This window comes from Lutjanus erythropterus, chromosome 2, assembly GCF_056507025.1.
Source record: "Lutjanus erythropterus isolate fLutEry1 chromosome 2, fLutEry1.hap2, whole genome shotgun sequence".
NCBI lineage: Eukaryota > Metazoa > Chordata > Actinopteri > Lutjaniformes > Lutjanidae > Lutjanus > Lutjanus erythropterus.
The window spans coordinates 45,821,032-45,834,737 of record NC_139318.1 but is presented as its reverse complement, the minus strand read 5'-3'; the positions used below and the strand labels follow the sequence as shown (position 1 = coordinate 45,834,737).

Below are 13,706 nucleotides of genomic sequence, written 5' to 3'. Positions count from 1 at the left end.
GAAAAAAAAAAATCTGAATCTCTAGATGAAGCGTGGCTGTGATCGTGCTTGATGTGTGTGAGCAGCGCTGCTCATGCAGGCTGAGTTGCTGCTCTAACCTGATAATATGGGCAGAGAAATAAAAAACAACAGGTAACACCAGACACACGTGTTCTTCAAGCATGTAGTGTGAATCAGCTGTTAGTAAACGGAGCACACGGTCTACCAAGTGAACTACCAGGACGCCATGTAAAGAGCTTTTTTACCTCACAACAATAAAACAGTCTTCATAACAATTCATATTACAAACTTTAAACATTGATTTTTTAAATTTTGTTTTAGCTTGCAGGCCAAATCGGCCTTATGGTGGGCCAACTTTGGTCCGCGGGCCTCACTTTGGGCAGCCCTGATCTAAATGAACAAACATGCACTACAGAGGCCAAATGAGTCTGATTTTTACTTTCAATAACGGGATGGTTTGACACAGATTGTTTTAATGTTTTAAGCAAAGTTTTTTGAACAAATTCTTTTTGCCTCTGTTGTTGTTTTGTCTCCAGATTCACTCCAGTCCTGGTTTTTCTATTCTAGTCCTGGTTTTTGTGTTACTTACCTTACTCCAGGACTCCATTGTCTCAGACTAACTGAGTCTAATTTGAGCAACGTTCATGAAAGCCACTTAAAGTTTAATTAGTACTAGTCTCAGTGGATGCACATGTTGGTCACTTGTTTCAAGTGGCATCGCAGTGTTCACTTTCAATGTTGTTAAAGTCCCAGCGAAACAAGAACAACCTCTGAGCTGCAACCTACAGACTGAAAATGACAAATTAGCACCTGGGACTCTAATGTTACAAACGTAAACACTCCAACAGCTGTAAAAACTTTTTTATTATATATAAAAACCAGAGCTCGACTCCAGACGTGCAAATGTTCCACCAAAACAGGTTCCCCTCAACATTATTTTGCAGCAGCTCCGTTGCTGCTTCCTAGGCTCAGCGTTTTTAATTGGTGTAAAGAAATGCCAGATCTTTCTCCAGTGCTGAGCGCTGTGGAGAGAGGTCTGGATATGTGAGACTATACTAGTACAGATTAAGACGTACTCCTGGATTAATCACAGCCCTGTCTGTGAAAATCACCCTGATTTAAATTTATGTGGAAATTCATCCATGAGTCAAAGTGGTCATTTGAGTCAAGTTTGAAGAAATTCCTTGAAGGCGTTCTCGAGGTATCACGTTCATAAGAATGGTGTGGACGGACAGAAATCATGATGTCACCAGCCAGAGTCGGTCCCTGAGTCCTGTACAGCAGCTGCCCACTGCTCCTAATAGCAGAATGGATTAAATGCAGAGAAAGAATTTGACTGTATATTTGTACTCTGTATGATTATATGATCAGAATAAAGTTGGCCTTTATGACCTTTATAAAAACATTTTTCAAAATGTGTGAATCACAGACGTCCTTCAGACTACAGTCATGAATGTTCTCAAAAAAAGTTGAGGCTGATGGGTCCAGTAGTACGTGACATTAGACTGCTGACCTCACACACACACACACACACACTGAATAAAATGAATAAAACTGAATCTTCTCCTGGTGTTAGCTGAACAGTTTCCACAGTTAAATATAATTTGTAAAAGCACAATAAGAAAAACTGTCTAGTACATTAATAGGCCTATGTAAAGTGACACGTGTGTAATGTGTTTACATGAAAAAACAGCGTTTTTGTTTTTGACCCGAATGTGTCTTTAAAATGTATCTCTCTCTCAGCTAACTTTGCTGCTAACTGCAATACAATTGGTTGTTGTCACAGATCTGTCATGTTGGTTTGTATTACTGACCCCCGCCTCCACAGGATCACTCTCCATCACCTGTTGTGTCACCAGGTCCTCTTGCTCCTGCTGGTGATGACGTTGCAATAAGTAGCCTGAAGCCAGGAGGGTAGCGCCAGGATCAGGCCTGGTCTGTGGGGTCTGTCCTCCGCTATCAGATGCTGCTGCTGCTACTGGACCAAATAACACAGTTATTTTGCTGCATTTGGAGGCTTCTGCTTCCAGTGCTTTCATTTTTTTTCATTTGCTTTTCAGCGCCACCCTGGCATCTTTTTGGTGGCTGTTTTTCCATGATATTGTCAGACTCCTCACCTAACGTGGCTCACTTGCCGTGACTCTGTTAGTCCAGCCCATGACTGATGATTGACAGGCCCTGACTGACAGTAAACCAACGGGATGTGTCAATGGGCTGTGCCGAATGGCCAGTCAACAACTGGACAACAGGTCTCATAACTGGCCGGCCAATTATGTGGGGTTTAAAAAAAAACCAAAAAACAAAAAACCTGTTGACCAGCCCCCACTAGTCACCGGCCCACCGGGACAGTGCCCGGTATGCCAGGTGGCCAGTCCACCCCTGGTTGTAGCTGTATGAAACTGTCGTCTACTTGTTGGGTGGACCTATTTTGCTGTTAAATATAATTTGTAAAAGCACAATAAGAAAAACTGTTTAACCTGATTAACTGTGATCTTAAAATATGTCTGAACAAACATGAGACGTAACCAAATATAATATGAGAGAGGAGAAATCTGACTACTGACTAAACTGCTCATAAACTGGTGTTTGAGTTATTGTGGTGGTCTGTAAATGTGTTAACTGACTTTCTTTCTAACCTGATGACTCTGCATGTGAACACACTGATTGATTTTGTCTTTCAGGGGCAACTGTCATCAAAGTGAGAGAAGGGAGTGAAGCTGTTTTACCCTGTTTCATCAGACCTGAGCAGAACATCGAACGAGACGCCTTTGAGTGGAAGAAAAATCGTCAGAAGGTGTTCTTGTATAAGAACAGGAATCATTCCAATAACAACCTTCCAGGTCAAGACGAGCAGTTCAAAGGACGAGTATCTCATTTTCCTGATCAACTGCAGTTCGGTGACGCCTCCATAAGGATCAGAGATACAAAGGAGTCTGACAGTGGAACCTACATCTGTGATTTTTCACCTGATGAACCAAACAGAAAGAGATTCACCATTAAACTTGTTGTTGGTGAGTTCTTCCATTAAACAGTTATAAAGTCACCTGTTCATTTCACAGACAGACTGGTTCAAGTGTCCCAGATGGACTCAAGTTAAATTCTCATCCAATAATCAGAACAACACATCTGGACGAGGCCCTGCCCCGAGGACGAGGGCTGCAGATGAGCTTCAGCTAGAAGACACATAAACATTAAATCTGTTGAATTGATTTTTCCTGTCTGACAGCGTTTATCTGTTTCAACTGTTAAACAAACAAACAGATAAACTGATGGATCATTTATGGACCAAAACAACAAATCAATCATGAAAATAATAATTAGTTGCAGCCCAAGTCAAGATGCCAGAATTTAAAACTTCAATGTAGTATTATAAAAAACAATACTAGATATCTCTTTTGACACCACAGCAAAAAGAAAAAATCCCTTGGCACATATTTTTTTCTTCTTATAAAAAATGTGGCATCAAAAAAGTCACTGAACACTGTCTGGTTTTACTGAAAGACAAATTTCAACCAGGAAAATAAAGAATAAACTGAACTGTGGTCATGAATGAGCATTTAGGTAATTTTTTATAACTTTGATATGATCAAATATTATTAGAATTGTATTGATTTTAAACATGCCGTATTGAGAAAGTATTGATTATCAGGTATTTTTGATAACCTTATGTGGGAAAGTTCATGTTTCCTCAGCATGTTTCTGTGTCACAGCGATTAGTAGCAAGAAAACAGGAAGTGAGTGAACTCAGTTCAGCAGCTACTTCCTGAGAATTCTTTTTCAACTTGATACTGAATTTTAAATTTAGTGTGAGGGGTGTAACTGACAGGAAACCAAATGAAGGACTTGCAGTGAACCCTCCCTTCAACTGAAGACGGGTTTGTCTGTGAAAACAGACTGCAGGACCAAAGCAAATGTATTTTATTGTGTTGTAATGTAATTTAATGTATTGTGGCGGCACGGTGGTGCAGTGGTTAGCACTGCTGCCTCACTGTACTTAAGTACATTTTTTGAGTATCTGTACAAGTTTTTTTTTTTTTTTTTTTTTTTGGGGGGGGGGACTTCTGACTTTCACTCCTCTACATTTCAAAGACAAATGTTGTACTTTTGACTCCACTACATTTCTATGAAGGTTGTTGTTATTTTTAGTCTAAGCACAGCTTTGAAGTCAGCTGTTGATGTTTTTTCTTTTCTAAAATGTGATTGGCTGCACACTGTGTTCCTCACAGAAGGAAACCAATCACAGTACCCGCTCTCAACTGGAACTGATGTCTGTGAATGTTTTCATTCATCCAGGTCATGGTATTCGTATCAAAGTTTGTAGTAGGCAACTGGACTTGATAAAGTTCTTGAAGACGTTTCGCCTCTCATCCAACAGGCTTCTTCAGAACTTCTTCAGTTCTTCAGAACTGAAGAAGTTCTGAAGAACTGAAGAAGCCTCTTGGATGAGAGGCGAAACGTCTTCAAGAACTTTATCAAGTCCAGTTGCCTACTACAAACTTTGATACGAACTGGAACTGATGTAAAAGCAGAAACACATCATCCAGACGCTCTGTAACAAGAACAAGCAAGTTCTCCCTCTTTCATTCAAACAAAATGTGACGGCAGGAGAAAGACTAAATGAAATCTCAAAATATTATTATAATTAGAAAAAGATAAATAATTTCAGGTAGGCTTTTGATGTTGGATTGTTTTGATCAGAGTGAAAAATACCACATAATTAATGTGTATACAGAAATCTCAGTTATTTAACAGACTTGGAGACTCCTTACAGTCGGCTTTAATCTAATTTTATGATGTGATTTTAATACAGTTACATGTTTCTATGTTGAAGTTTTTATAGGTGTTTCTATAGACTTTGTGTAGCAGAGGTTCAACAAGCAGGTCAGTGCATCATCAGGTGGTTTCACAGAGTTACAAGGTTCTGTTTCACAGTGAAAATAATACAGCATGTACTGATATTAGAAAATGTACTTTTGAATACTTAAGTATTTTTAAAAACAAGAACTCTGGGACTTTAACTTAAGTAAAATTTGACTGAGCAACTTTCATTTGTAGTTGAGTAATATTTGAACAGGAGTATCTATACTTTGACTCAAGTACTGGGGTTGAGGACTTTGTCCACCACTGGTGTGCAGTTTGCTGTCTGCTGTTGTCTGAAACATCCTCACTGATGTAAACTGTCAGAGTGAAGCTGATCTAAATGATCTTGCTGATGATCCTGATTTTTCTCCTCAGAGGACAATATTTCATTAAAGGAATAAACTATTATTAACATTAATAATACTGAAGAAATAAAAAGATGCATATAAATAGCGACATTTTCCTAAAATGCTGCTGGTTCTGTGGTGTGTTTTGCCTGAAGTGTTTACTTGTTCGGTTCCAGCACTGACGTTCTAACTTACCTCATTTAATGGTTTATCCAGTTTATATTTACACAAGAAATTAAAGGTAATGCAGTTTCAGCACTGATATTCTACCTCACTTGATGGTAATTCATAAAAAAGATACAAGACAACAGTTATTTAAGTTTTGACAGCATTTTATGTTTATAAGCAGTGAGTGTTCACATTTTGACTGGAGGTTTGTTTGTATTACTGCTGTGAAACCTGAGGTCAGTTTTATTAGATGAAAATATTGTGTAGGCTCCTGAAGAGTTACAAGGTTAAGTTACTGTCATCAATGAGAGGAGCTCGTTGGAAAAGAAGGATGGAAAATGCCACTAATAAATGGTGCTGCCTGCAAGCTACAATCACCAATACAATGCTGTTCAGTGTTTTTTTCCTAGATCGTCAGAAATATCGTTGTCGATTCTTTAAATATTGTGATATAATTTTGAGGCTGTATCACCCACCCCTAGCTGTAACTAACAATTATTTTAATTGCCAATTAATCTGTTGATTATTTTCTCAACTAATCGATTGATTAATCCTGTCACAATCCTCTCTCACACACACAGAATAAAATGAATTAAACTGAATCTTCTCCTGGTGTTAGCTGAACAGTTTCCGTAACAGTAACCAAATATAATATGAGAGAGGAGAAATCTGACTACTGACTAAACTGCTCATAAACTGGTGTTTGAGTTATTGTGGTGGTCTGTAAATGTGTTAACTGACTTTCTTTCTAACCTGATGACTCTGCATGTGAACACACTGATTGTTTTTGTCTTTCAGTTTCAGTTGTCGTCAAAGTGAGAGAAGGAAGTGAAGCTGATTTACCCTGTTTCATCAGACCCAAGAAGAACATCGAACGAGACGTCTTTGACTGGAGGAAAGATGATGAGAAGGAAGTGTTCTTTCATGAGGAAGGCTTTCATTACAATAGCGGCCGTGATGGTCAAGACGAGCAGTTCAGAGGACGAGTATTTCATTTTCCTGAACAACTGCAGTTCGGTGATGCCTCCATAAGGATCAACAATACAAGGGTGTCTGACCGTGGAACCTACAGCTGTCATTTTCCTCGTCTTCAGCCAGAAGAACAAATCTTCTACATTGACCTTGTTGTTGGTGAGTTCTTCCATTAAACAGTTATAAAGTCACCTGTTCATTTCACAGACAGACTGGTTCAAGTGTCCCAGATGGACTCAAGTTAAATTCTCATCAAATAAACTGGACGAGGCCCTGCCCTGAGAGAGTCAGTGTTTGGTTTGTCCTGTTTGTCCATTCTGGGCTCCTGTAGAAACATGGTGGTTCAACATGGCGGCCTTCATAGAAGAGGACCTGCTCCCTCTGTAGATATCAGGTGATTATACACTAATGAAAATATACTTATGAATATTATATTCAATTTGTGACATATACACAAAAAAATCTTTAAATATGAAACTACAGCCAGCAGCCAGTTAGCTTAGCTTAGCATAAAGACTGGAAACAGAGGAAAACAACAAGCCTGGTTCTGTCCAAAAGTAACAAAAAACTCTGAAGCTCACTAATTATTTTAATATCTGGTTTGTTAAATCCACACAAAAACAACTCTGATGATGAAAGTTCAATATTTTGTGTGTCTCTGTCCTGGACAAGGTGTGTCCAAAGTCTGAGACAGTGGGCCCGCCCTCAGACAAATCTTAGAAATAGACACCCCCCAATTACTTCCTTAGTTTCAATCAATTATTTGATGTCTGTTGGATCAAGATTATGTTATTTGATCGCAGAGACTCTAACAGTTGAACCAAGATCATCCAATACTGCAGTTTTCCATAACTACAGACACACTGAATACAAACAGCAACTCCAAAAACATTCAGACACTGTGTAAAACATAAATAAAACCATAATGCATTGACTTGTAAATTCTTTGTATTGACTACAGTCCAAAGAGAAAATATTTTATGTTCAAACTGATTAACTTTGTTTTGTTAATATAAGCTCATTCTGAATTTAATGTCTGTAACATGTTTCAAAAAGTTAATGCAGAGGCAACAAAAGACAGTGAAGCTGTAGAAAACTGAACAAGGAAAAAAACGTTCAACAGGTAAACAGGTGAGTTGGTAACAGGTGACAGGATCATGATTGGGTATTAAAGGGGCGTCCTGGAAAGACTCAGCTGTTCACAAGCATGGATGGAGTGAGATTCACCACTTTGTGAAAAACTGAAAACAGTCCAACAGTTTCAGAACATTTCTCAACAAAAAACTGCAGGAATTTATAGATTTCATCATCTACAATCCATAATATCATTAAAAGATTCAGAGAGTCCAGAGAAATCTCTGAAAACCAACACTGACTGTCTGTGACCTTTGACCCCTCAGGCAGCACTGCATTAAAAACTGCATTAAAAACCCTCATCATTGTATAAAGGATACTACATGGACTCAGGAACACTTTGGAAAACCGTTGTCAGTAAACACAGTTTGTCTCTGCATCTACAAATGAAAGTTCAGACTCTACCATGAAAAGAGAAAGACACATATCAACAACATCCAGAAACACTGCAGACTTCTCTGGACCTGAACGCATCTGAGATGAACAGTGCAGTAAAAATTCACCAATACTGTTTCTCTGAACTGTGTCTTTAAACAAGTCACACACATCTAGGTGACTCTGTGATCTCCTTTTGATAAATAATGTAATATCAAAGTAATTTCACTTTCATTCATTGAACCTCTGCTGGATCTGATTGGACCCCCTGGGGAGGCCCACCTCCCACTTTGAAAACTTCTGTCTCAGACTGTTTCTTGGCACTGAGTGTTTACCAGGCAGTTTAACAGGTTAAACAAATGAGATATAACATGTTAATCAGTTTTACATGAGTTTTACTGATACTGACAGGTGGATTTTTTTTTGTTCAGCAGACACAGACTTGTTTCCCTGTTTCCAGTTGTTGTGCTAAGCTAAGCTAACTGAGTCTAGTTTTATATTTAACGTACAGATAAGAGAGTGATATAAATTTCCTCATCTGACTCTCTATCATGAAATGAATAAGTATAAATCCCATCATGTCTATTCTGAGTCCTGCATGTGAGTTGTTATAAATCTGGTTTCATATGTGAGAACTTCCAGCTGGTTTAGAAAGTTCTGAGTTAACAAGAGAAGTTGATGATCAGCTTTGTGAGTCTCCACAACAACAGTGTTAGTCGTAGTAAAGCCAGATAACTCAAAGATGTCCTGATTATCTGAACTTACTTCTTGAGACAGGCCTCTAATGGATCTGTGTTACAGATATTGATCATGATTGATCGTCTTCTGGAGGCAGTTGTATCGTTCAGGATCAGTGGATTGGTGACTCTCTCACAGCAGGGTAGTAAGGAGGCTCTGACAGATGTGTTTTCTGACTCTTTGACTGTAACCCATCCAGGACCGACACAAACCAGTCTCATGTGTAAATGTGCTGCCAACTTCAGATAGTTTGTCAAATCTGAGACGTCTTTTAAATCAGTCTAATAAACAGTCACATGTTTCAGTTTTTCTCAGTATCACCTGCATGTTAACTTGATATCAAACAAGAACTCTGACATTATTATGTTTCTGTTTTTCCTTTTAGTTTGTAGTTTCATAAAAGACAGATCAGAGGAAAACATCCGAGGTGAGTCCTGATTGTTGTTGTGTCACTTCCTGCCTCTCATAGATTCATTAATAGAACTGAGTGTTACAATCACTAATCCCTCATTGTGAGTGTGTGAATTGGCTCCACAGGTCTGATGTCAGTCAGAAAAACTTCAATCTTAATTCAAACTGAAGATAATTAAATGTGTCTGAATCACTGTGCTGAACTGACTGGGATCATTCTTCTGTGTGTTGGACTGATTACACATCACTTACAAACCAGAGACTTTTACAATAAAGAAACATGTTTTTACTTTCTGTGAATTTAAATGATACAGACAAGAAGGTTTTTAAAATGTAACAATGGTGACTAGAAATTATATTTTATTTGCATTTTCAACAAGTGTATGACACGTCTGGATGAGTAATATGGGTTATCAATAATATCTATATATTTTTAGACTATTCAGTGATATATAATATATATCTTGATATAAACATTTTCTTTAAAATAACATACCATAAATGCTCAGATACTGCAAACATGTGAGGAGCAGACAGAATATGATGCATGTGGGCTGCATGATATGGACAAAATCAAATATCAAATTTTTATTTATTTTTTTTGTTTGACCAAGTTTTTATTTCATTTTTCAATACTAAAAGTTAGAGCGTAACAGAAAATCAACAGCCTGAAAAAAAAATTGAAAAGAACTTTTCATAGATCAACTCATGAACTACCTCAGAAGGGCTCTAGTTACACCCAAACCTCTTCTTACCCAAGGGGTTGCACCCCTTACCATGGGTAACATAACCCATATACATAAATATTTATACATATATAAACTTGCACAACAAATATAACAACTCACACTCTGAAAAACCAACAGTCAAAACAAAACTGACCGAAACAAAAACTGAAACAAGACAAAACACACAAAACACACAAAACACACACACACACACACACACACACACACACACACACAAAAAGGTGGGGGGTAGACGCATTGTAATAGGTCACTGACATTATTTCATTATCTAGTCCATATAACTTGATTTTACTTTCTGTAGTACCCTGGACAGGGTGTCAGTTGTATTTGTCTCGGCACCGTTAATTCAAGCTATAGAGAGTTCCAAGGAGATAATGTCTAAAAAGGATCGAATCCATTCAGGAATCCAGATTTTATGGGGGGCTTCCACCTTAATATCAACATTTTTTAGCAGCTGTTGAACCTAAAAGCAAAAGTCTTCTCTGGGATCTCGTGACATTAATTACTGAATCATCACTCAAAAGTGAGACATTAGTTAGACTTGGGATACTGGTTCCAGTCACATCTGATAAAATATGTACTACGCTACACCAAAAATGCTTAACATCTGGAAAATCCCAGATCATATGAAGATATGTTCCAGCTTCATTATTGTTACACAATGTGCAAATGGGTGTGCGACAGAGTCGGAGTTGAAAGCGTTTCCTGGGGGTTAAATAGAAACTGTGAATTAATTTGAAATTGATCGTTTGCTAATTATAATTTCGAGAAGATAGTGAAACATTTTCCCAAACTCTTTTTCAATTTATTGACTGTTGCCAGGTCTTAAAGTCAACAGTCCAAACCTTGGTCACACCCATTGATGGACATGTAACTTCTTGGAACTTTCTATACATATAAGATTCGAAGCCCACCCCTTTAGGTTTAAACATAAAATTGAGGAGTGGGTGTATTGGGAGTTTGTTCTCCCATGGAACTCCATTAGCTTTAAGAACTGATCTCAGTTGTAGGTAGAAGAAGAAAGAGGTTGATGATAAATTATTTTTCCTGAGGTCTCCAAATGATCCTAAGCCTTCATTATTAATAATATGAGAAAGAGTATATATACCACATTTGGACCAAGAGGGGAAGACCAGAGATTTGTTCTCCAAAGACAGGAACTTCTTTTGGAAAATAGGTGTCTGTGTATGCCATTTTATATCCCAATTTCCAAGTTTCTCAGCCTGCTGCCATGTTTGAATAGAGTAAGGTATAATTTTTTAAATTTTTTACTATATTTTCCTGACAATACTAATAAGACAAGCCACAGAACAGAATTTCCTCCAGTTTATGAATGAATGAATTTCCTCCATGTTACGTTCTATCAGGAGCCATGGTGTATTTTGATCCTGATAAAACTTTTCAAGAGGTTGAAGCATATAAGATATATGGTACAGCTCGAAATTGGGTAAACCAAATCCTCCTTGTTGCTTGTTTTGACAAAGAATTTTACTTTTCAACCGTGGGCGCTCTCCTTTCCAGATAAATTTAGACACAAGGTCCTGTATTCTGTTCCAATATCCAGGAGATGTAGGCAGTGGGAGAATACTGGATATAGAATTTATTTTTGTTAATATATTCATATTAATAATTGATATACGGCTGCATAGAGACAATTTTTGATTGTGCCATCTAAGTCTTTGCAATCCAAGTTCCAATCCAATCCAACTTTATTTGTAAAGCACTTTGAAACAACCACAGTGGACCAAAGTGCTGTAAAGAAATAAAATACAGATAAAAGACATAAACAGCTATACAATTTTATTTTGTTTTCAGTTCTGAATAATCTGATAAATTACTTAAAGGTAAGAGTGTACACATATTCAAGTTTATTTTAGAGCCTGTGAATGCACTGAATGCTGTAAAGACCTTCTCCCTAACCTGCGGCAGATCAGTCGTTACGTTGCCCAAATATAGTAAAATATCATCTGCGTTCATCAAAATAAAATTGCATAACTTCCCAACAATGATTGGAGTTACATTCTGTAACTATCAGATTTTCTGTGCCAAGGGATCTAATGATAAAGCAAATAGAAGCAGCGAGAGAGGGCATCCTTGGTGAGATCCTCTGCTGATTGGAAACAGGGATGAAAATTGATTTCCAGTTAATACTAATGCAGAGGAGTTATTATATAAAGTGTGTATCATATTTAAAAACTGTCTGCCTAAACCCATATGTTTTAATGTGAACCAAAGAAAGTTCCATTCCAAACGATCAAATGCTTTTTCAGAATCAGATATTACAGCAGGTGATAAAGTGGAATTAGAAGCACAGAAAATTATATCTGACAATCTTCTGATATTGTCTGCTGCTAATCTAGTTTTCACAAAGCCAGTTTGATCTGGATGAACTAGTTAAGAAATAATTTAATCTAATCTAAGGGCTAGAGTTTTGGCAAACAGTTTTATATCCAAATTTAACAATGATATTGGTCCATACCAATATTTATATGTTTCTCATGTTTATATAAATAATATATTGCTCAGCCTTAGTTCCACCTAAAACATGAGTTACCTGCACTAAAATCAATGCAGTATATTGATCAGTGTGTATTTTATCTTTAATGATTCTTTGACGTGTAGAAAACCACATTACAAACTACATCCACTCAGTTACCAGTTAATGAGGTTCACCTGTCAACAGCTCTGTAATAAATCCTACTGTCATCAAGTTATAATGTTCACTTTGGTTAAAACTATTTAAGAGAAAAGTTTATGGTCATTTTGGAGGCTGTAGTTTGAGGTGCCGTTGAATTTCATTAATCATATTTTATTTATCTTCAACTTTTCAAAACTGAGTTACAAAATGGTGTACTTTTATCGTGAAGCAATAAAATAATATTAAAACAAAGTTTCAGTTAGAAAAGCAAGCATTTCAAATATAATTAATAAAAACAGTAAGTAAGCAGATTAAGTAAGGTGAGTTAAACAGGCAGACAAATGAATAACATACTAAAATAAAATAAATATAAAAGCATCTAAATCAGGAGTTGAATGAATTAAAACCAACTTTATACAAATGTGTTTTTATATGTTGTGTTGTTGTGTGTTTGTGTTTGTTTCACTCAGTTTTACCCTCATTAATTTATAATTATCACTTAATTTGTTGTAAAAATAAAGTACACTCTGATGAAATCTGTCACAAGCTTTTAATACAAGGAGTTACACTCTGTTTCATATTTTATATACTTTTTTTAGTACAACAAGCAAAAAACTTCATGATTTATGTTAAAGACAATGTTTCTTCCTCCGTATTTAGAAATATTTCAATGGTTGTCAAAACCTCAGTCACATTACAACATGTGATTGAGCCACATATTGTGTTTTTCTGTTTCTCTCTGTTCCTGTTTTTCTCTTAAACATGCTGTAATCCACATACAAGAGATGTGATGAAGGAAAAACATCACAATATAACATGTAAAATGTCCCTGTTTGTTCTCTGTGTTCACAGGTGCATCTCTAAAACCACACATCACATCACTTGATCACACGAGGGACGAAGCAAAGCTTCAGTGTGAAGTTCAACGTGTTTCTCCAAAACCTAAAGTTGAGTGGCAGGACAGTTCTGGAAACAACCTTACTGCTGAAGAACCACAGGTCACAGAGAGACGAGGCAGCTATGACATCATCCTCAACACGACTGTGAACAAGACTGACAACTACAGCTGTGTCGTCACACAGGAGGAAATCTGCCATCAGATTTCTGCAGTGGCCTTTGTGTTCATCCCTGGTGAGATTCTTCCTATTAGTATTTTTATTATAAAATTAAATTTATAAAAATGTGACACTGGTTCATCATCAACAGTCAAAATCACAGGATTAAATAAACCACATTAATGTTTCTGTTCAATCTGATCAAGAAACCAAAATTATCACCAACCACCAAACAAATGCAGATAAAATATTAAAGTAA

At 37.0% G+C, this 13,706-nt stretch overlaps 2 protein-coding genes across 3 annotated transcripts in view; one reads left to right on the top strand and one right to left on the bottom strand.

Moving 5' to 3' along the window:
• LOC146332305 (butyrophilin-like protein 2) overlaps positions 1–13,706 on the top strand; it is a 46,720-nt gene that overhangs the window by 2,235 nt on the left and 30,779 nt on the right. For both annotated transcript variants that reach the window (XM_084741220.1, XM_084741228.1), the window contains exons 2-5: positions 2,682–3,011; positions 6,174–6,506; positions 8,980–9,021; positions 13,245–13,523. In XM_084741220.1, the coding sequence (XP_084597346.1) occupies positions 2,682–3,011; positions 6,174–6,506; positions 8,980–9,021; positions 13,245–13,523 (984 nt within the window). The remainder of the gene's footprint in view (positions 1–2,681; positions 3,012–6,173; positions 6,507–8,979; positions 9,022–13,244; positions 13,524–13,706) is intronic.
• LOC146332306 (uncharacterized) overlaps positions 1–13,706 on the bottom strand; it is an 88,653-nt gene that overhangs the window by 62,034 nt on the left and 12,913 nt on the right. The gene's annotated exons all lie outside the window — the stretch shown is intronic.